This window comes from Sminthopsis crassicaudata, chromosome 3, assembly GCF_048593235.1.
Source record: "Sminthopsis crassicaudata isolate SCR6 chromosome 3, ASM4859323v1, whole genome shotgun sequence".
Lineage (NCBI taxonomy): Eukaryota > Metazoa > Chordata > Mammalia > Dasyuromorphia > Dasyuridae > Sminthopsis > Sminthopsis crassicaudata.
The window spans coordinates 80,293,796-80,317,423 of record NC_133619.1 but is presented as its reverse complement, the minus strand read 5'-3'; the positions used below and the strand labels follow the sequence as shown (position 1 = coordinate 80,317,423).

At 34.9% G+C, this 23,628-nt stretch overlaps 1 protein-coding gene across 1 annotated transcript in view; it reads left to right on the top strand.

The window, feature by feature from the left end:
• CD28 (CD28 molecule) overlaps positions 1 to 22,741 on the top strand; it is a 33,393-nt gene extending 10,652 nt beyond the window's left edge. The window contains exons 2-4 of the mRNA XM_074298962.1: positions 8,658 to 9,014; positions 10,890 to 11,014; positions 20,941 to 22,741. Coding sequence (XP_074155063.1) covers positions 8,658 to 9,014; positions 10,890 to 11,014; positions 20,941 to 21,069 — 611 coding nt within the window. The 3' untranslated portion in view covers positions 21,070 to 22,741. The remainder of the gene's footprint in view (positions 1 to 8,657; positions 9,015 to 10,889; positions 11,015 to 20,940) is intronic.
• The last annotated feature ends 887 nt before the right edge of the window (positions 22,742 to 23,628 follow it).

Genomic DNA, 23,628 nt, shown 5'->3' with positions numbered 1-23,628 from the left:
CTATGTGACAGGCATTGTGCTAAATACAAAGGATACAATTAATAAAAGAAAGTCAGTTTCTGCCCTTAAGGAACTTATAGTGCAAATAAAGGGAGACAACACACAAAAAGACTAAGAAAAGGGGAGGGGTACCCAGCGCCAAGGCCATGCAATTGAATCCAAGCAGGGCAGCAGATGGTAAGAGGAATGTAGAAATGAATCTTTTATTTCTTGAAATGTTTAAGTCTCTGAGTTATTTATGATAGTTGGGAGGAGGCATTTTTTTTTTTAAATTAAGGATACAAATTATCCTATATAGGAATACTTCTGTTTATGTGTGTTAGGAGGAATCAAGCCAACACTTAGGCCAATATCCATAAATAGGTGACATCATGTAATAAATTTGCTCATGAAACATCTGCTTATTTTTGTTTTGTCAACAGTAATTTATTGATTGAACTGAAGTCTTTCAAAATTTATAATCATCATTATTTATTTATCATCAATAAAATATGTACTTGAATATCATAAATAGGTATGAATTCAACTAAATTCAATGTAGTTCAAGCCTGGAAGGCTTTTCAGCTTTCAACAACTCCTTATTCACATGTAAATATTCTTGGGAAGATAACATATGTGCTTTTTTCCCCTCCCAATTTATGTTTTAGGAGAGATTATAATAGCTAGCTGAGAGTAATGGGTGATGGGGCATAGCATAGGTAGCTGGGGATTGAAGATAGTGGAAAATCTGAGATGGGGAAGGGAGCCAGGGCCAAAGACAAAATGCTCATTTCTGTTTTCCCAGGATCTTGCTCTTGGATTGAGTTATACTTGTCCCTCCTCCCTTAACATTTTATCATAATGTTGGTAGAAGATTTTATTTAAAGTAACAAATGTTTATCTTTTACAATAGAATTGTTAAGGGGACACTATTTAAGTCACAATAACTAGAATTACATTAGACACATTATGAGGGTAAATTCAAATCCTGGCATTGCTATTAATGTCTGGGAAGCATCTCCTACTCCACATTTCTAAAAAAGAAGTCATCATCTTATCCCCCAAAACCCATTCCATTGGAGGTACCACCATCCTTCCAGTCTTCTAGGTTTGTAATTGCAGCTTATCTTCTATTCATTTTCCCTTATCCTGTAGTAGAGCCAAGATTTGAACTACTGGGTTAAAGAAAAATCTCTAATTTAAGGAACTCAGATTTTTCTAATAAGACTGCTATATGTGCTTACCTAATTAAGTATACAAAACCAGATTGTAGACAATTGTATTTAGAAATAGTTTTCTTGTTCAGGTGTGATTTAAAATAATTTCCTCTACATTGTAAAAGAATAAAATGGAGAAAGTTGTTGCCTTTTGTACTAATCAAATGTGTATTCTTGAACCAGACACGTTGTTGCCCTATATCTCAATTCCCTTATGTGTAAAAGCAAGGAGTAGGCTAGATGAACTAGCTTTAAATCTCTTCAAGTTCAAATAGTCTGATTCTTTGAGTCTAGGCAGAGCTGGTGCTTGGTAAAATAATGAATTAAAACCCAACCCCCAACATTAGACTCTCTTTTCTCTTTTGTTTCTCTGGAGGATCCTTTCAGTCTTTGTAATTTCAGGTACTTCTTTGCTACTACCCATAAAATTTTTGGAAAGGAATTAGTTGTTAATTACAATAATGTGACCTTGAAGTAGCTATACCCTAGAAAGAGCTAACACTAGGAGTCAGAACACTTAGATTTTATTACTATGTCTACTTGCCACTAACTAGTCCTGTGATCTTAGGCATGTCCAGTTATTCCCTAGGTTTCAGTTTTCTTGCCTATAAAGCAAAAATAACATTTTTTTCCTGCCTACCTCACAGGTTGTAATGAGAATGAAATGAAATTATATATGTGAAAGTGGTTTGTAAGCTGTAAAACTATTTGTTCTAAGCATAGTACAAAAATAAGTGTACTGAACATCAGTACATTGGACTTAAGTTCAAATTCTAATCCCTCTACTTGATAGCTTTGAGAGACTTACTTAAATTCTCTAACTCAGATTGTTCATTTATAAAATGAAGGGATTGGAGGACTTCTTAAACATTTTCTACTCATGATCCCTTTTTGTACAAGAAATTTTTATGTGACCCTTAGTATATAAGTATATAAAATAGGTATACAAATCAAACATATACTGATAATAAATAATTATTTCATGATTCCCACATTCAGTTATGAGACTCCATATGGGGTTGCAACCCATAGTTTAAGAAGTTTTGAACTAAATGATCTATGAGAATTGTGACCCTATGATGAACAGAGGTACAGTATCATCATTTTACCAATTTAAGTCAATGTATTACCTTTCTAAGCAACATCTGTAGTTTAAACTTTTGTCCTCTAGAGATAAAGGCAGTTGGCCCCCTTTAAAAGAATTTCAAGCACCAACTGAGTTTGAGAGGAGGCTAACAACTTTCATTGATCCCCCTCAATTGTACCATATAAAAGATGTCTTGTTCTCCTTATGAGTGTGGTTGGACTTGTTAGAAGGCACAGAAATGAGTCCATTAGTAATGAAGTATCATGTTCTCACGTAAGCAATTTCTTCATGGGAGAATAGACAGTCCTCAGTTTTCTTGAAGATGGACTAAGGATTTGCTGATTATTTCTGGCACATATCCAAGCTCCCATTAGCTAGCTGGTAAGAAGCTATAAATAGCTTTTCATCTTTCTTCCTTTTGCAGTCAAATAGAAGTTTGAAGGAAAAGAGATCTGAAGTTGCCTCTTCCTCTCTGCATGCCTCAGATGTCATTTAAAAGCCAGTCATTTGACATCAACTAGATTTTAAAAGTTGGTTGGTTGACTGATTTTTCCACTTTGTAATAAGTTGATTTAGTATGATAGAGACAAAGGCTTAATTGCTTCTGTCTTCCCTTCTGGGAAAGGATGAATCAGACAGAGAAGACATTAAAGAGGAGGTGGGTCTGTCACTAGCATATTAGTCTGAGACATGATGCTTTCCATTTCCAGGATTAAGGGGGAAATAGAGAGAAATTGATTGAATGAGAAAGCCAAAAATTCTGTTTTATTTGAAGCATTACGAATATCTGGAACTTCATGTAATCTAAGACTCACATATAAACAGTAAAGAGGACCATGACATAAGAAAAATGAAGTTGTGACTTGCAAATGAATTGGGAAGTAAGGAGGGCTGTGCAAAGCCATCTTGGTCCAGTGGCTAGATATAGATCAGGACTACTGAAGGATGGCCCCACTGTAGTAGGAGACATTGGCCTTTTTAAGCTAAGGTCTTTCCCAGATCTCAGTTTGACTTTTGCCCATTCAGTGATTAAGACTAGTAAGAAATTAAGCAAAGAATGACTTCTTTTACCTAATTAAAAAATCCAATTCCTCCCTTCTCACCACAAAACATGAATCTGAAAGGGTAAGACCCTCATGGTTTCTGGCCAAAGCAGAAAACCATTGCTATTTATACTCATTCAAAGCCGTTAGAACCCAAACAATGAAAGACAATAATTACGGTGATTATAATGAGGAAAAAAAGATGTCTGAAATATATATATATATATATATATATATATATATATATATATATATATATATATATATATATATATATATATATCTGATGGGGTGCTATTTACATTCAGTCTGAGTCAATTAGGGCCCAAACAATGATCCCATGGACCGCAATAGGTCCCAATACACCTTATTTTGATAATCTCTTTTCTTTCTCATTCTCATCCATCACCTCCTTGCCACTCACATAGCCATCATGCTGCTTCAGCACCCCATCACTTCTTAATATTGTAAGCATCCTAACTAGTCTCCTCTCTTCATTTTCTTCTCTCTCAAGCATTATTATTGCATGCTAAAAAAGTTTCAGTATCTCACTAATGTCTCTAAGAAAATGTCTCCAATCTGCCTCTAATTCACCTTTACTGGCTTCTTTTATGTTACTCTTCATCATGCACTCTTTGCTTCAGCCAAACTGTCTTATTTGCTGTGTACACCACATGACATCTCTCATCTTCATATTTCAGCACCGGCTGTTTTTTATGCTTGGAATGTACTTTCCACCTCCATCTCTGTGAAGCTCTAATTTCCTTCAAGCCTTGGCTCAAGTATCTCTTCCTTAACAAAGTATTTCTTATCCCCCCAATGGTTAGTGTTCTCTTTCCTATAAAAATACTTTTAATTTATTTTATATTTACTTAACTTCATACAAAGTATTTACCCCTGATAGAATGTAAGTACTTTGAGTGCAAGGACTCTAATTTTTGTTTTTGTATCCCTAGAGTGCCTTATGCATACTATGCTTGATAAATACCTTTTGGATGAATGAATGGATTAAATTTGGATTGACAGAAATGAAAGAGGACCATATTTCATGTGGAAGAGTAGTATATACAGAGACTTGTAGTTGGGAACTCTGGTATTATGTTTGTGTTATGTTACACAGAGATTTTTGAATGAAGTGGGAGGACATTTGAAGAAGTAAGGGAAAAGCCAGACTATAGAAACTTGAGTTTGAAGTTTAGAAGTTCAGAATTTATAGCAAAGGAGATGAGTACACATTGAAATTTTAGCTGCATCCAATCATCCCATCTAAGTACTACCTCACCACCTCCAAAGAAACATAAGCAACACAGGTCCCAAAAGGTTATCTTCAGAGTCTAAGGTGGCTTTTAGAAAAGTTTGGATTTTGCTTTGCTTTTCAATGGTAAAAAGATAGGAAGGAAAAAATCATCTTTCTCAACCTCTCCCTTTTTATAAAGTAGTTAGAAAAAGTCTATTAAGACAAAACAGGCTTCCTTTTTTTTCTGAAATTTAAGTCAAACCCACAAAGCTTTTTGATGTTCATAAAAGCCTGTGATGAGCAAGTGCTTTATCAGATCCTATAGAATTATGGATTACTTTGTAAGACTCAGCTATAATAATTAAGCCTCTTCTGTACTTTTGTACTACTCTTCTCAAGATGATTGTGGCTCTCCTTTAGAAGAGTTAGTTCCAATTAATTATAGCACCTTTTGAGCCAATCCATCAGCTTAACTTGATCAAAATGTTTCTGTGTATTTATAGACCATTAAAACAGTCCTTTTGATCTTACTTTCAGAATGTTTAGAATAGATCCTCTAAAAACCCAAACCATATTATGTTAGGAGTTCTTCTAATTTTTATAATTTTTTTACATGATGATAACTAACCAATTAATATAACAAATAAACAAACAACAACACAACCTAGTAGGTTAAGGAGTAAATTAAAACATTAGAAAGCCAGATCTTTGATAGTATGCCAATTTACTCAGGAGTTTTACTGATTTGCTATTTTGATTTTAAAACTTAATTTTTATTGATACTTTTTATTTTTATATAACCTTGATTTCTTAATATGTTCCTCCCCTTTTCTCTACCAAGATATTCATGCTTTGAAACAAGAAATTTAAAAAAAAAAGGGAAAAAGCATTCCAATAAAACTAATCAACACATTTAGTAAGTTTATATATAACATTTCACTCCTTGCCCCCAAGTTTTGCAAAGAATGGAAGGAGATATACTCATAATTCTTTTTTGGATCAGATTGGCCACCAATAATATACTAATACTACTACTAATAATAATAATTGGTACTTATATAATTCTTTCATGTTTGCAAAAATTTTATTTATGTTATGTCATTTACTCCTCACAACAAACTTGATGTTATTATTATCATTTTAATAACAAAAAATTGAGTCCACTGTAGTGTTATACAGCTAATAAATATATGAAACAGGATTTGAACTCTTGAATTCATGACTCCAAGTCCAGCACTCTAGCCATTATGTCACTTAACAGCTTTGTTATAATTATACAAGATTCAGTTTCAGTTTGTTGTTCTTCCCATATACCTTGATACTTTTAGTTTGTTTATAATTTTTCTGGTTTTTCTTACATTACTGTTCATCAGTTCAAAAATTATTCCCATTTCTCTTTGTTGGTCTTCACATGTATAGAATTGTTATGGCACAAGTGATATTTCATTACAATTTATTTAGCCATTTTTAAATCAATGGGCTCAATGGTTATGTTGATGGCAATATAAATATAGGCTTCAAAAACATGAAGATCTACTGGGATTATACCTCAAAAAATATTTGCTAGCAGAAAGTCCTCATATACCTCAAAATATTTATAGCAGCATTTTTTTGGTGATAGCTAAATATTGGAAATAAAATTGATGCCCATAAATGGGGGTATGGCTCAATGAATTGTGGTATATGAATGTAATGGAATATTACTGTGCTGTAAGAAATGATGTGTGGGATGAATATAAAGAAGCATGGAAAGATCTATATGAAATCATGTAGAGTGTGGTAAGCAGAGCCAAGAAAAAAACATATATATATATATATGCATATATATATATATATATATATATATATATATATATATATATATATATATATATATATATAATATATATATATATATATATATATATAGAGAGAGAGAGAGAGAGAGAGACTATAACAATGTAAATAGAAAGAACAATTACCAAAAAATAAAAAAGTAAATGTAACAAAATTATAAAGATCAAGCAGGAATGAAGTGGTATGTAAGCAGATATTTCAAACCCATCTTTTCATGGAAGTGGGAGGTCCACTGGTGCCACACATTGCACATGTTCAATACTTTTCAATACATTGATCAATTGTGCTGATTTTCTTCCTTTCTTAAAAAATATTATTTGTCATGTGAAATGGCTCTCTTGGGATAACAAATTATAGGTTTTTTTTTTTAAAAAGCATTTATTAAATATTTTCTATATTGTTGTTTAGTCATTTTTTCAGTCATGTACAATTCTTCATGACCTCATTTAGGGTTTTCTTGGCAAAGATATTGTAATGGTTTCCTTCTCCAGCTTATTTTACAGATGAGAAAATGGAGGCAGAATTAAGTGATTTGTCCAGGATCACAGAGCTAGGAAATATCTGAGGCCATATTTGAACCCAGAAAGAGTCTTCCTGGCTTTTAGACTAGTGTTCTATCCACTGTGCCACCTAATCATCTCCTCCCTCCCCCTTTAAAAATAGTTCTGCTATTTAATCTCAGAAAAACAAAGCTACAGGTGCTGGAAATGGTGGGTTTTGTTAGAAATTAGTCTAGGGCTTAGCCCACAAGGACTTAATGAAAGTTATTGACTAATTCCATCCACTTCTGCTAAGGATGTGACAACATAACAAGAGGAGAGAATTTTTGATAAACAGCTTTAGGCCTTCCTATCCAAGTTATATTAACATAGTCTGAATCTTTTCCCTTCCAGCCTTAACCCTAATGCCAGCCAGTATTTTGCTAAAGATGGAAATCTAGGTTATATAGTATATGTGCAATGTTTTACAATGAAGTACATTATATATTTTTGTTTCCTAAAACACTGTTATCAGTAAAGTCACCATAGCTTGCATGCACACTTAGAGAATCTTTATGCATCTCAGGAAGAAAAAGACAAGGAATTAGGAAAATAAAAAAAAAAAAAAAGGAAAATCTACTGGGGTTAGTGACTGCATCTCTTTAAGGAAAGGAAACTCCACCGCAGAACAGAATGCTTTTGGTTTTATTGCTCCAACTCTCAGAATCAGAAAGTTCTGAATTTAAAGTCTAACTAGGTGATCCAGGACAAGTTATTTGATCTCTCAATTTCCTGGCAACTTTGATACCATAAATTGAAGAACAGATAGTGTTGACTTGCCTTCGTAGAGGATATTTTTTCACCAACATTTTTATATACCAAGGAATGATAATAATAAGTACTTATGTAACACTTTAATAATCGAAGAGTACTTTACCAATTCTCACCAATCCTGTTGGTTAGATGCTATTATCATCCCCATTTTATAGATTAGGAAACTGAGGTTAAGTGAGTTAAGTGGTTATAAAGCTAGGGTAACCCCAGGGTTATAAAGCTAGTGTTTCAGCAAAGATTTGAACTCAAGTTTTTCTGCCTCCATATCTAGCACTCCATCTATTTTACATCCTACCTAGTTAATATCACAAGTCCAGATGAAAAAGAAAAAGAACAAATGAGGGGAAAATTTTGGTACCTCTTTCAGGGAGGTTAGTTTCAGCAACAGTGACAGTGCAAAAAAAAAAAAAAAATTAAAGCAAACAATTTACTTTTGGCTTTTTTTTTTAATCCTTTCTTTAAGGAAGGCTAATTAATAAAATACCAAATATCTTGAAATATATTTTAATTTCCTCATGTACATCTGTCAAGTTTCCTGTTGAAGAATAATTATATTGCTCTACACTTTAAAGTACTCTATATCTATACTTTAAAACTCAGATCAAAACAATCATCAATCAGCCCCACTTTTCAGCTTCACATAAACATAATAGGAATCTCAACCAGATTCAAAGATCAAACAGAACATAACACAAGTCAGATCCAGTTAGAATGGAAGCAATGCTCCATATTTAAGTCAAAAGTGGAAATGTATTTGCCTGTTTTCCTTAAACCATGACAACCCCATTCCCACCAATGACCAAACAGATTTACCCCAACCAAAAAAAAAAAAAAAAGGCTTACCTTTATTAAAGATTTATTTATTTTATGGGGAATAAATTTCATTTTAGAAGCCCATCCTTTTTACATGTCTTGTTCTAAATAAATGCTATTTTTCCTTCCTAGACAAGATTTTGGTCAAACAGCCACCCTGGCTTATGGCTGATCATCATGAAGCGGTAACCCTTGCCTGTAACTACACCTATGATAAAATTCCAAGTGAATTTCGAGCTTCGCTCCAAAAGGGAACAAACAGTGCCCTTGAAGTCTGTTTTGTCTATGTAAATGGAACCCATAAGCCCTTGCTTTCCTCAACTGAGGACTTCAGCTGCTCTGTGGATTTTGATAACAAAACAGTGAAATTCCAACTCTGGAATATGAGTGTCAACCAAACGGATATTTACTTCTGTAAAATTGAATTCATGTATCCTCCTCCATATCTCTCCAATGAAAAGATCAATGGAACCATCATCTACGTGAAAGGTATAACATAATTCTAAAAGGGTAATACAGTATTCTTATGTCAGCCTAGGTATTCTCAAAGGGGAACATTGACCTCTTTTTGAGAGAGAAACTGGCTGAAAGGAAGAATGAGCTCTACTTGTGCTTACTTCATTGACTTGGACTCTTAACATCCCTGTGCCAGCCTCTTCCTTTGCAACAATACCTTCTGTTGAGATGTGGGGAAAATACTCCAGTCTATGAGTCAGGAGATTTCTCTTTTAGCTGCTAATAGCAAGTTGTGTGACTTCTGCAAGTAATGGACAGTCATTCTGGGCTTTAGTTTCTCTGGTTATTAGATAAAGGGATTAGACTAGATGGTCTTTAAGGCCTCTCTGTTATAAATTTCAATGACATTTTGAATTACAGAACCCTACTGGTATGCCTATTCAAAAGAGTGGTATGGAGGGATGGAAAGAGCAATGCATTAAAATTCCACTGTTGGCTTGGCTGATAACTAGCCATGTGATTTTGGATAAGACACTTAAGCTCTTTGCATCTCAGTTTCTTCATCTGTATTATGAAGTCAGAGAATTGGGTGATTGCTAGGGTTGGTTTCTTGATAGGAATGAAACAAATCACAGTTCTGAGACTTTAGATTCTGAAAGAACACTAAACTTAGAATCAGGAGGCAGATTAAAACCCTAGTTCTGACATTTCTTAACTATATGATCATTGGGCAAATGATTTAATTCTAGTGAGTCTTAGTTTCCCCATTTTACAAATGGGGATAATAATAATACTTGTATTTTCTACTTTTTAATGTTGTATGGAATTAGGATTATGAAGTTTTAAATGCTATTGTCATTTGCATTTTAAAGATGTAGACTCCTTATTTTGAAAATTAGAATTAAGGGGGCAGCTAGGTGGGGCAGTGGATAGAGCACTGGCCCTGAATTAAGGAGGACCCGAGTTCAAATTTGGTCTAAGACACTTAACACTTCCTAGCTGTGTGACCCTGGGCAAGTCACTTAACCCCAGCCTGGGGGGGGGGAATTAGAATTAAGAAAAATCAATAACATTTTTTGTTATTTCTTGATATTTTACCTGTGAGCATTATTTTGATTTTAGCTTTCTTTCTCTCCTTAGCTAATGATGAGATATTGCTGGAAACAGATAGTAAGCTACCCAAGGGGGCTTTATTGGCTTTATCTGGTAGAGTCATTTTGGTGATCAAAAACAAATAGAAAATAGCTAAATAATATTTCATTTGTTGAGTCCTATTGCAGTTTTAGACAACATTTTCTTATTACTGCCTACTTATACATAAAGAATGTTACGATTAAATTGAGCCCAAGGTAAAAAATAACTGTTTGGTTATTACATGTGCCTCTGTTTTCTTCCAAAATTACATTCATTCTTTCAGACTGCCTGCAAATCTTTTCACAGAATAAAAAAGAATGTTTAGGTTGGAAGGGAACTTTACCATTCCCCAAATTTTCAGTTGAGGAAAGTTAAGTTCTGGAACATCACTTAGCTTACTCATACTATGGTTAGCACTTTCCATTACATAGTGCCTGACATGAAAAGCCTGAAAATATAGGATAGAGTTTACGGAGAAGAAGGATTCCAAATTATAATGAGGTCTATGGAGGCTCTGCGACAATATAACTTGTGGAGAGCTTTTGTCTGAGATCACAAAACCATTTCCTTACATTTTCATCCTGAGTTCCAGTAATGACTAATACCTGATACAGAAAAAGACATTCACTCTGCAGCAGATGTCTGGGAGCTTTAGGGTGTGCTGTTTCTCTCCATCCTTCCTGCTATGATGTTGTGAAAGCAGAGAATGAATTCAGATGCCACTCCTTGCTGATTCTGACCCATTCTGGTTTTTTGTGTTTTTTTCTATTTCAGAGAAGGAGGTCTGTCCAACTCCTGGAACTCCTGAGTCTCCCAAGCCCTTTTGGGCAGTTGTTGCGGCTTTATGTGTCCTTGCTTCCTATAGCATGTTAATCACAGTGGCTTTTTTTAACTGCTGGGTAAGAAATTAAGTACTTGTCTTCAGTAATGTCAGTGATATAGCCCAATGATACTGCTGTTTCCCCCCCCCCCCCGCCCCCATCCTAACTATAATTCCGATTGGACAGTTGCCTCTGTAGGTAACTCTTATAATCTCCCAATGCTTCTCATTCTTCAAGTAGACTTGAGATACCTTAATGAGACTTCTCTATGCCTCTAGATACTGAGATAGATGACCAAGGATTAAGGAGAGATAGAGAGCATCCTGAGAATGTCCTTTCTACAGCTATCCAAGGAGTACCCAGTTTCTGGGCTAGGAACCATGTAAATTGTGGTGCATAGTGCTCTTTGCCTTCAAATCAGCAATGAACCGAGATTTTTATCTGAGTCATAGATTTTTTTCTACCTCTGATGAGGTTTAATTGTTAGAGGCCAAGCTTTGAGCTATCATTATGAAACTACTGTGGTGGCTGTATTCCTAACAGACCCCCCTCAGCAACGGATCAGCTTTTACTAACCTTAGCAAACCTCCAAGCAGTGTTTTACTTTCTACTCCCCACCTCATCCTCTCCTCCTTCTTCAGTTTTGTCTCTTTGGGCTGGATGCAAACCAATCTAGAACTAATGGTCTTTCAGATTAGGGCTTCTGTTATGGGTCTCCCTCCCACTACTCTCCCTAAATCACAGAATAGTAATTGTTGAAATGCAAGTGTGGACCTGTGGTACAACCCAAGGAAAATGATATTTAGAGAAAAGATTTTTGACTGATCCAAAGCTGAACCTACTTCCTCATTATCAGGTATGCTCAGAGATTATGTGAATTCTTTGGGACTATTGAGCAAGTTGTTATAAACATGCATACTTACAATATGATGGTAACTTGCAGAATCAACACACCAGTTAATGGGATGGTATAGTAATTTGCTAAAGGATCCAATAAAAGATAAGTTACTCAAGGGCAGGGACTATTTCATCCTTTATTTTTGTATATATATGCAATACTGTACATATATTTAGTAGACAGAAGGGGACAGGGATTAGACTATGGATCTAGGGAACTTCCAGAGCAGGAACCCTTGGGCCAATACACACCACCACTTCCTCTTCAACTTTTACTCTTAAAGTGTTACTGAAAGCACTGAAAAGTTAAGTGATTTGCCCAGGATCATCTGTATCCAAGGTGGGATTTGAACTTAGATCTTCCTTGTTGACCCAGTAGTCACAATTCCACATTGGTTCTCAGCATATAATAAGTATTTACTAAATGATTGTTGAATTCAATGATATATTCAAAGAGATTAATACAATAGAAATGAGTTATTATATAGATATCATCCCAAAGTTTACAAAAGCCCTTACTTAAATAGTATTTCACTTTCAATTATAGAATACTTGAAGGATTTAGTTCTGTAATTCTCACAATAAGAGCATTGAAGGAGTCTAGCTCAGTCTGAGGAAGATCCTCAGTAAAATGAAGTGTTAATGCCATTCTCAAATATTAGGAAATTCAGACACTTGGCTTAGAGAAGGGGCTGCCAAAGTCCTTGGCCGTGATTCATTCACTTATTGACAATTTTTTCTTGTTTGAATTTGATTCCTAAACCCTGATGTCCACAAATAATTAAGATGAAACAGAAAGCTTGCCATTTCTCAAAGTACAATGCCACATTTGAGCTGATTATCAAAAACAAAAACCAACCTTCCTAAAAATTAGAGCTACCCCAAAGTGGAAGGGTCTTTCAGGAGAGGTATGGTATTCCTTACTTCATTGGATAACTTCAAGCAAAGGCTGCACATGCACTTCTCAGGGGAGACTGTTAAGGGTCATCCTTGTTCAACTACAAGTTGAATTAATTGATGGAGGTCTCCTCCAGTTGGAGGAGATTCAACTGGTGTTCCTCAAACTCCAGACTCAGCTTTCTTACTGAGATCTTTTCTTATTGTTGCTTTGAAAAAGATACTTTGTGCTGAGTATGGAAGTGCATAGCCACAACCAAAGCTTCATCATGTCCTTTTTTTTAAAAAAAAATGAATAAATAAATAATTTTAATTAGTAAAAGTTTTTCTTTCTTTCTCTGTCTCCCATTGCCTTCTTCCATTAAAACTAAAAAATAAAAATATTCTCTCAAAAAAGAAATAGCTTAGTCAAGCACAAAAATTCCTTTATTGACTATTCCCAAAAAGTATATGTCACATACTTCTTACGTACCTTCTTGAGGATTAACTTTCTGTATGACTGCTAGTGACCTTGTCTGAAGGAGAGGGGTCTAGCTAAAGTTGCAGTTTAGTAGCCTAGTGTGCCCCTAATGCCAACCTGTCAACAGTTATAGGCTCAGGGAGCTCTTGGGAACAGCTGCAGATTCATTCTTAGTTCTTGACCGGTAGTTGACATTTGAGTGAATATAGCACAGTACTCTTCCAGGCTCATAGCCCCACATCTGTTATCCTTGATCACCCCTCCAATCACTCAGCTGTGCAAACTCATTCCCCTGTATAAAGAAATCCATTATAAATGTGCTCCCAATATTAAATAACACAAAGAAAATGTAGATAATGTTTATGCTGGGCTCCCCACTTTTAGATAAAAATAACAGTTAGCATTTATATAATGCTTTAAAGTTATACTTTTCATATATTATCTCATTTAATCCTCAAATTAACTCTAGGAAGTAGGTGTTACTATTATCCCCATTTTACAGATGAATAAACTGAAGCACAGAAACTTAAATACTTTCCCCAGGTCACACAGAGAGTATATAAAGTAGCATTTGATTTCAGATCTTCCAGATTTCAGGTCTAGCACTATATAAATTGCACCAAATAGTTACCTAATAATTTGGTGGAAGAAAAGCAAAGAAACAAGAACTGAATTTGGAGTTTGCTGACATGGGTTTGAATTTTGGTTTTGAGATTTATTTTGCTACTACTGAACCTTCTAGAATCTCAGGTCTTTCTCTGCAAAATGAGTAGCTTTTCATTACATAGCCTTTGAGATCCCTTCCTATTTTATGTCATAAAAAGGTAGAGGTAGACCATTAGTTTTCTGTAAGTAGAGAGAGCCAGTTTAGCAACAATTTAAGAGAGAGCTTGATGTGGGGTGAATGACAGGAAGGGCATTCTCATTTGGGATTGCATAGAGTTCAGGCTCCATGACTATTCCAGAGTTTTGGAACTATTGCGGGTAGAGTTTATCCAGGGATCTTTTAATTTGTTAGAGATGTTAGAGATTCAAGATATTAGAACCCATCCAGTCAAAGTTGGGCAGAATTCTTATTGATACATTTTTGTTTGCTTTGGAAAAAGTATATTCTTTCTGAATTTATTTATTCTTCTCCCTAGTAAATAAACCCAAGAAAAAGCAAACTTTGTTGACTGGAATATGTAGTCAGAGAACCATGACTTAACTACATCCATCATACTTTAGAGATAGCAGGTGCTTAATATATGTTTGCTGAAAGAACAATACCCAGTATAAATGTCATGCAAAATCCTGATTGCACATATGCTTTTGCCTTTGCACTGATGGTAACCATCAAACAAGGAGGTAAAGGCAGAGAGAATAAAAGGTTGGTTTTTATTAGCAAGACTATGAAATGTGTAGTCATAAAAATGTCAAAACTTCCTGTATGCCCATAGGCATATACTTTATGTGTCTTTTGTCTGCCTTTTGAGGGTGGGGAATGATTCAGAAGACTATAAACTCTATTAATTGCATCTGGTTGCTTGTGTGCATGTTCCAAGGAAATTAATGACCCTACAGTCTGATTATACTTCCTCCTTCTGTGGACGAGGACTTGAACTCTGAAATGTGAGTAGATAATCTGCAAGAAGTTTTGGGGAACAGATCCAGAGAGCATCCATATTACATGGCATAGATCCATTCACATGACCTCCAAGTAGCTCAGTGGCCCCTTACCATTTTTTTATTTCTATTAATTTTCAATTCCCTGGCAATCAGTTTTGTTCTATAATGTATATCATTCTCCTTGGTATACAAAGCAGGAAGGAAGAAGGTAATAGAAGAATTTTGAGATGGAGTTGAGGAGGAACTCATATTTAATGAATTGGTTTGACCCCACAGGACAGAGTAATGAGCAATAATGGATAGCAGTCACAAAGCAGCAGATTCTGAGACAATATAAGGAAGAATCTTCAGAATAATTAGAGCTGTCTGAGAGAGAAATGGGCTGCTTTGAATGAGCTTCCCACCCTTGGAAGTCTTCAAGTGGAATTTCATGACTGATTGTAAGGGATGTTTTAGAGGGCAGTTTTGATTCAGGGATGAATTGGATTTGACTTCTGAGGTTTTTAACTATTCTGAGATACCATGATTCTCAGATACATCTCTTTTATTTTCCAAGAAGAATCTCTATCCATGTTCTTCGTCATCCTCTCTTATTTGCTAGGGACTTTATGCCATCTCAATTATCTCTTCTCTCTCTTGCTCCTTATACTTTACTGACTCTTTCCTTTCAACCTGTAAACATGGTCAAATATCCTCTACCTGAGATTCTAAGCCTTTTTTTTTTTTTTTTTTTTGGCATGTCTGACAAGGCCTATGGATTCCTTCTCATAATAACATTTTAAAATACATACAATAAAAATTGAATTACAAAGGAAACAAATTATATACATATATATTTATATATAGGCATTTTTATTATATATATTTTGCTGGGGCAATTGGGGTTAAGTGACTTGCCCTGGGTCACACAACCAGGAAATGTTAAGTGTCTGAGACCAGATTTGAACTTAGGTTCTCCTGACTTCAGGGCTGATGCTCTATCTACTACACCAACTAAATGCCCTTGGAAACCAATTACATTGAAATGCAATTATCAAAATATGAACCCCAGGTTTTTTTATTTATAATTTTTTTCACAGTATATATGCATGAGTAATTTTTTTTTATAATATTATCCCTTGTATTCATTTTTCCAAATTATCCCCTCCCTCCCTCTACTCCCTCTCCTTGATGACAAGCAATCCCATACATTTTACATATGTTACAATATAACCCAGATACAATATATGTGTGTGTAGATACCATTTTCTTGTTGCACATTAAGTATTAGATTCCGAAGGTTTAAGTAACCTGGGTAGATAGACAGTAGTGCTAACAATTTACATTCACTTCCCAGTGTTCCTTCTCTGGGTGTAGTTGTTTCTGTCCATCATTGATCAACTGGAAGTGAGTTGGATCTTCTTTATGTTGAAGATATCCACTTCCATCAGAATACCATCTTCATACAGCATTGAAGTGTACAGCTATCTTCTGGTTCTATTCATTTCACTCAGCATCAGTTGATGTAAGTCTCTCCAAGCCTCTCTGTATTCCTCCTGCTGGTCATTTCTTACAGAGCAATAATATTCCATAACCTTCATATACCATAATTTACCCAACCATTCTCCAATTGATGGACATCCATTCATCTTCCAGTTTCTAGCCACTATGAAAAGGGCTGCCACAAACATTTTGGCACATACAGGTCTCTTTCCCATCTTTAGTATTTCTTTGGGATATAATCCTAATAACAGCAATGCTGGGTCAAAGGGTATGCACAGTTTGATAACTTTTTGGGCATAGTTCCAAATCGCTCTCCAGAATGGCTGGATTCTTTCACAACTCCACCAACAATGTATCAGTGTCCCAGTTTTCCCACAGCCCCTGCAACATTCATTATTATTTGTTCCTGTCATCTTAGCCAATCTGACAGGTGTGTAGTGGTATCTCAGAGTTGTCTTAATTTGCATTTCTCTGATCAGTAGTGATTTGGAACACTCTTTCATATGAGTGGATATAGTTTCAATTTCATCATCTGAGAATTGTCTGTTCATATCCCTTGACCATTTATCAATTAGAGAATGGTTTGATTTCTTATAAATTAGGGTCAGTTCTCTATATATTTTGGAAATGAGACCTTTGTCAGAACCTTTAACTTTAAAAAATATTTTCCCAATTTGTTACTTCCCTTCTAATCTTGTTTGCATTAGTATTGTTTGTACAGAAACTTTTTAGTTTGATGTAATCAAAATCTTCTATTTTGTGATCGATAATGATCTCTATGAACCCCAGGTTTAAGAATGTCTATTCCATCCTCAAAAATCCCTTCACATCTCTTATTCCCTTGGTTTATAACCCATGCTAATCTTCTAAATGAAGCAGACAGATATTAAACTCTGACCAAATAATCTAGATTTTCCTCTTTAGAATACATCGCTATCATATAAGTTATTTATTTGAGTCTTTGTGAACACATCATGTAACACTGACTGTTACGTATTTTACCCTCTGGGTTTTTAATGTTTGAGAGGTTTGGTGACGCTTATTCACTAATCCATTAAGAATAAAGAAGGGTTGAGCATGGATAAAATTTTAGACTGAAACAGAAAAAGAAATTGGTGATAGAATATAGAAATAAGAAGGATCAGGCCCAATCCCTTTCACGTTCCATTGATGCCTGGGATAAACTATCACTTTTAAGTCTTTCTGTAACTTGGCAACTTTCTTTTTCTATTTTTTTAAAATTTATGCTGGTTTTCCTCTTGTTTCTAACAATAAAAACTCTTATGAAACCTCATGGGACAGAAAAGTAGGGGAAAATTCCCCTTTATCCTAGGTTTGTTCTAAAGTGGGTCCCAGAAGGATTATGAGTTCTGACGGCAAAGAGAACAGATGGGCCTATCCCTGGAGCCCTAAAATAGAAGGGACAAATGAGAAGTTGTCCTAGAACTAAGAAGGGTCTCAGGAGACTGTAACCTCACTTCCTAAGTTCACTGTAAGGAAGTTGAGATGGATTTTATGTCTATTGTCCAAGGACTAACATAACTAAATTCAATAAGGCCTTTTGCCAAGTTGACCGCAGGATAGTGAATTATTTTGTCCATAGAAACTCTTGAAGACTATCTATTAAATTGTAGATGGGTTTCATTCTGTGTTGGTAGAAGTGGCACCCACAACAAGGAAATTATAGACCTCTGAAGGATTAGAGAATTATAGTCAAACTTCTCCAAAGAATAGTTTATACTCCATTCATTCATCCATATATTGATTCAACAATCATTTATTAAGAGCCTGCTTTGTGCAATACACTATTCCAGATTCATTTTATCCTTATAAAATCAAAATAGAGCCCCACTAAAATGAAGCTTATTAATTTTTATTTTTAAAATAGCTTTTTATTTTTAAAAATACTTTCAAAGATAGTTTTCAATATTCACCTTTGCAAAACCTTGTGTTCCATATTTTCCTCCCTCCCTTCCTCCCCATCTACCTCTTCTCTAGATAGCAAGTAATCCAATATAGGTTAAACATGGGCAATTAGAAGCTTATATTTTACTGGAAGTCACACAGAAATAAATAAAAGGTAATAAGTCTGAGAAAGGAGAGAATGGTAGTCTGGGTGGACAAGAGAAGGCTTTGAAGAAAAAGTAACACCTGAGTTGAACCTTGGAGGATAATAAGCATTTAGAAATGCTGAGATGAAGAGAAAGTTATTCTGGCTTTGGAGTAAATGGATAGAGGAAGGAGATGGGATGTTGGATAGAGGATATAGATAATAGCTTACATGGAAAGAAGAAATGTTAAATAAAACCAGAACGATAGCTTGGAGGCAGTCTATGGATCTTTAAAAGTCAGATTAAAGAGTTCGCATCTTATCCTACAGCCACTGAAGGTTTTTCAGTAGAGAAACATGGTCAGATCTTTACCTTAGAAACTTTTAGTAGAAGATTGATTGGAAAGGTGGAAGGCTAAAAATAGAGCAACAAATTAGAGACTTATTAAAATAGTCTGGGCACTATTTGGGGTTTTAGTAGTGCAATCAGAGGAAAGAGAACATTTAAGAGATGCTGAGGGAAGACTTTAGAACCGAGGGAGATGAACCTCAGGCTCTTAATCTGAGCAGATATAGAGGAGTTAGAGGGAGAGAAAATAGATTTGTTTAAAAAAACCTAATAATTATTTTAAATAGAAGCATTTGGAGAAGGAATGGTTTAGAGGGAAAACTAATGAGTTCTGGTTTGTACAAGTTGAGTTTGAGATATCAACAGGACATTCAATGAACTATCTATAAGGCAGTTGGTAATGAAGGTAATAGAGAGAGATTAGGGTTGGGTGAATAGATATAGGTTTGATCTGAATAGAGATGATAATTAATCCCATAAGAAGTGATAAGATCATTTTGCAGGATAGGGAATTTGGTCTCTGCTTACAGCTTAGACTCACTAAAACTAAACTAAAACTAGGTAAGTACATCCATAATTTCATATGTTCTGTGTTCTGTGGTATATACAGAAATGTTCTTTCTTTTTGTACATAAGATCATCAAGAGCCTCTCTCTGTTGAGAGAATCCAGGACTAAATTTTAGGGGCTACTTATTTTAGCAGGTAGGAGATAGGTGATGATAAGGGATAATTATGATGATAATAGGAGCAAAAACAGAAGAGAGCAATGTCATGTAATCCATGACTTGAAGCCTTTGCTCTTTCATTAATCACTCACTCCTTAATCCCTTATAAAGTCTTTTCCACACTATTGAAAATGATCTCTCAAAGGCTTAAAGGCGAGATGAATTGATTTTTTGAAGTATTAAAGTCTAGTGCCTTTCACACATTAATCCTTAATGGTTTTTAAATATAATAAAGATACTGTTAGTAGGATTTTTACCTGCTATACTAAGTATACCAGTATTCTTTTATCTATCTATCTAAATATCTAGTATATATAGTAAAAGGACATACTTAATATGTATATATATATATGTGTGTGTGTGTATATATATATATATATATATATATATATATATATATATATATATACATATATGTGTGTGTGTGTGTGTGTGTGTGTGTACATATACTGGTTTATTGGTATACTTAGATTGTTTGGAAGCTTGTTATAAACAAATAAATGCAAATGGCCTCCACAATATAAACAAAGTCTATAATGTAGAGATGCCATTATTACTTCCTAGTCCTAATATATAATGATAGGCAGCATTGTGCAAGGGATAGACAGTTAGCCTCAGAATCTGGGTTCAGTGTGAATCTCCTACACAAACTAGCTGTGTAGCCTTGGGCAAAGATTAAAAACTGCAAAGCATGCACAGACACCTAGGTAGAAGGAATTTTACTGGTTCCTCATATCAATTAATTCACAGGTCTAGATTAAAAGTAATAGCAATAATACAATTAATTGTAGTAATTTATAAACTTTGAGATTGACAAAACACTTTGCAAAGTAATATAGGGAAGTTGGTCTCTACTGCTCAGACTCACTAAAGTGAACTGATGGATGGGTTATCTCCTACTGGGCAAGTGGATCCATGATTTCATATGGGATCTTCCTTCTGTGTTCTGTGGTATATACAGAAATGCAATTTCTTTTTGTACTTAATTTCAAAAATTTAAAAAATATTTTAAAGGTTTTGTCATATCTAAATAGACCAAAATGCTATCACTAAATTTTAAGCACTCTTGGCCTGGTTCATGAATAGGAGGCATATAGATATATTCATAACTTTTTCAGTTTTCCAGAACTTGAGTTTGAATAACATCTCTCAAAACTAGTCACCTACACATCAGAATGAGGCATCAGAACAGAATTTTAGTGGAGGAGTAGCAAATAGCGTACAAAACAAATGAATCATCAGTGGACATTGTTGTGAGGAAATACCCTCGTGGCAGGCGTCAGAGAGGTGGCTTCTAAAAATTCCCATAGCTAGACATAGTCTTCAATATTTGTTATTGAGACAAAATATTTCAGCCTGCTGCCCACTTTCTTTCCAAAGTTTCCTTGTGTGTAATACTCTCAAGGATAATTGGTAGACATCTTTGTCTCATAGGTAATACCCTAACCAGTTTTCACAAAGATAAATTTTTGATGTTTCATATTTTTTGAAAAGTCGATTGAGAACCCTTCTGACTTTCCATTTTTTCCTTGCAGTTGAAGAGCAAAAAGAACAGAATTCTCCATAGTGACTACATGAACATGACTCCTCGGAGACCAGGACCAACCAAAAAACATTATCAGCCTTATGCCCCAACTAGGGACTATGCTGCCTATCGATCCTGACACAGACGCCTATCCAGAAGCAAGCCGGCTAACACCCCTACATCTCCTCAACCCTATTTGTCTGGATAGGAAGTGATCACCTCCCATCACTAGCCGGTTATATTTGACCTTTTGCAGGCCACCCATGCCTCTTTCATACAGAGAATAACCCAAGTATTTAAGATCATTTTATAATGTTATGAAATAGGGATTCCCAAAACATTTTTTTTTTCAGGAATAGGCAAGTTCAGTTTTAACAAGCTTATCATTCATGTTCAACCTTGACCTGAATTACCTGGCCTGATAGTGTTGGAGGAACCCAAGTCAAATGGATTTTTATGTGGTTTATATGTCTAATCCCCCAATTTGTCAAGAAAAGATTGGTTTTATTCTATTTCCTTCATCCTTGCACTAACCTAAATGAATATAAGATCTGCCTCAACCTAATAAATGTGTAAGTGCAAGAATGGAAAGGTCCCTTTTGAATGAGGGAATTTAATACTTTGAAATTTTTTTTGTTTTAATCATGTTCTGCTCAAGTAGAAATCATAACTTTATATTTAATATTGTCATGGTTAATGTTTTAGTTTAGAAGAATTGGTTCTACGATGCTGGAAGGGTTATTTTTCATATTTCAACATACTTATGTTAATATATCACAACAAAAATCAAAACTATCTGTTCTCCATCAAATTATATAGGGGTAAGGTTGTATAGGGAAATTTTGTTTTGTTGGACTCTGAGAATAGTTATGTGATTTCATTATGAGATGAAAATAATAAGGTGGGTTTTGGGGAGGGACTGAGTTTAGAGATAGGCATCAGATGTCCCAAAGAGAGTGCTCTTTACTGTCAATAAGATCCGAAAAAGGTCTGCATTCATTATGGATTTCAGGTTCAGACAGTTGTTTTTGTAATATTTTTATGGAAATCTGAAAGATGAAGCATCTTGGAGAAATGAAATACTGTGAAAAATTATGTTATCATTCCACATGGATGAGAGGAATCTGCTTAAATGCATCTTCTGGGAATAGAGAGAGATATGAAAAGCAATGCTATGAAAGTAAGAGCCTCATTACCCAGCCCTGAGAACTCAGTCCTGGAGAGATCAGCTACCATTGGATTAAAAGATACCCCAATGAAACACAACCTGTTTAGGTGATTTCATGTCTGTGTCTGGTTACAGACTCAGAATTGGTGTGCTGAACTAGCCCCATTATCAGTTCCTGGACATCAGTGGAAACAGAGGGAGGAATTTTCCAGACATTTATCACCTCCAATGAGATTGGACTAAGTAAATAAGAGATGTTACAGAAAGAATTCTGCAATGACAATGGACATTTTTTTCTGCCTCCATCTCTGATGAATCTGTGATGTACTCTTGGTTTGCTAATGGACAGACTACTATTGACTCCACGACCTCATCAGTGTTATGAGCTACTAATGAGTGTGATGCATTTTGCTAAATTATGGACTTTATAAAACACATGAACTGGGAAAAATAACTCAAGGATTGCCTTACATCCTGAAATGAGGAAGAGAAAGAATAACACCCTTAAAAGATGATGTACTAATCCATAATGTGTATTACTGCATAACACACATTAAAATGTAAGAAAAATGATGTAAGGAGCTCTTACCATGCTCTCATTTCTTGAAATCCCTTGTGGGTTAATAAAAACACAGGGAATTTTTTTTGCTTCTCAATATATGGAGAGTATTCATTTTAAACTTGTGATGAGGGGAGGGAAATTTAGATCTAAATTTAGAATAAAATTAATGGAATTTGTAATGTTTCTATTCCATTAATTCAATTAAGCTCAAGTAGATCAACACCCATTAACCTTGAACTGCAAAGGACAGTTGAATTTATGTTGGCAAGAAAGACCCATTACCAGCATTTTGGCACACTGAGCTCTTCAGCCCAAGCTACCAAACTGCATTTGTAAGCCATTCAGCTGGAGACATTTTCAAAAGGGCATGGGTAGAAAAATACTACTGTTTATGACCAAAGATCAATTCTTTCCACTTTTTCATGACTGGAAAAGGTTTACTCAAGATGACTCACACTTGAGATTTTCTTACTTACCATAAACAGGACTAAAACAGACATATTGCATGAGGAAGTCCATTTTCACTATGAGTTTTCACAAAGAAAAGAATTCAACAACAATGTGATAAATCATGATTTAAGGCCATACATATCATGAAGGCAAAAAAAATTCCAAGAGCTGCTAACTTTGATCATAAAAATATTATAATTTATTATATTTTGACCATTTGGGGATAAAAGGATCTCTTACCTTTTGAGATGAAACTTTGAGATGAAAGGTATAAGAAATTTGAGGTATCTCATAAAAGGTAAGAGATGAAATTTATTATGGATAAATAATCACTTTGGTTAAAAAAATCAACTTCACAGTTACAAAATGAGTAGCACCTAGATTTTGTCTTGTCTGAAAAACATTTGAGAATGTGTGATATGCCAATTTAGAGGCCAATGTAATATTAGACTGCAGTTAAAGGCTCTGTAGTGTTAAGGACTAGCAAAGAAGTAAGAATCCCACAGTACTCTGCCCTG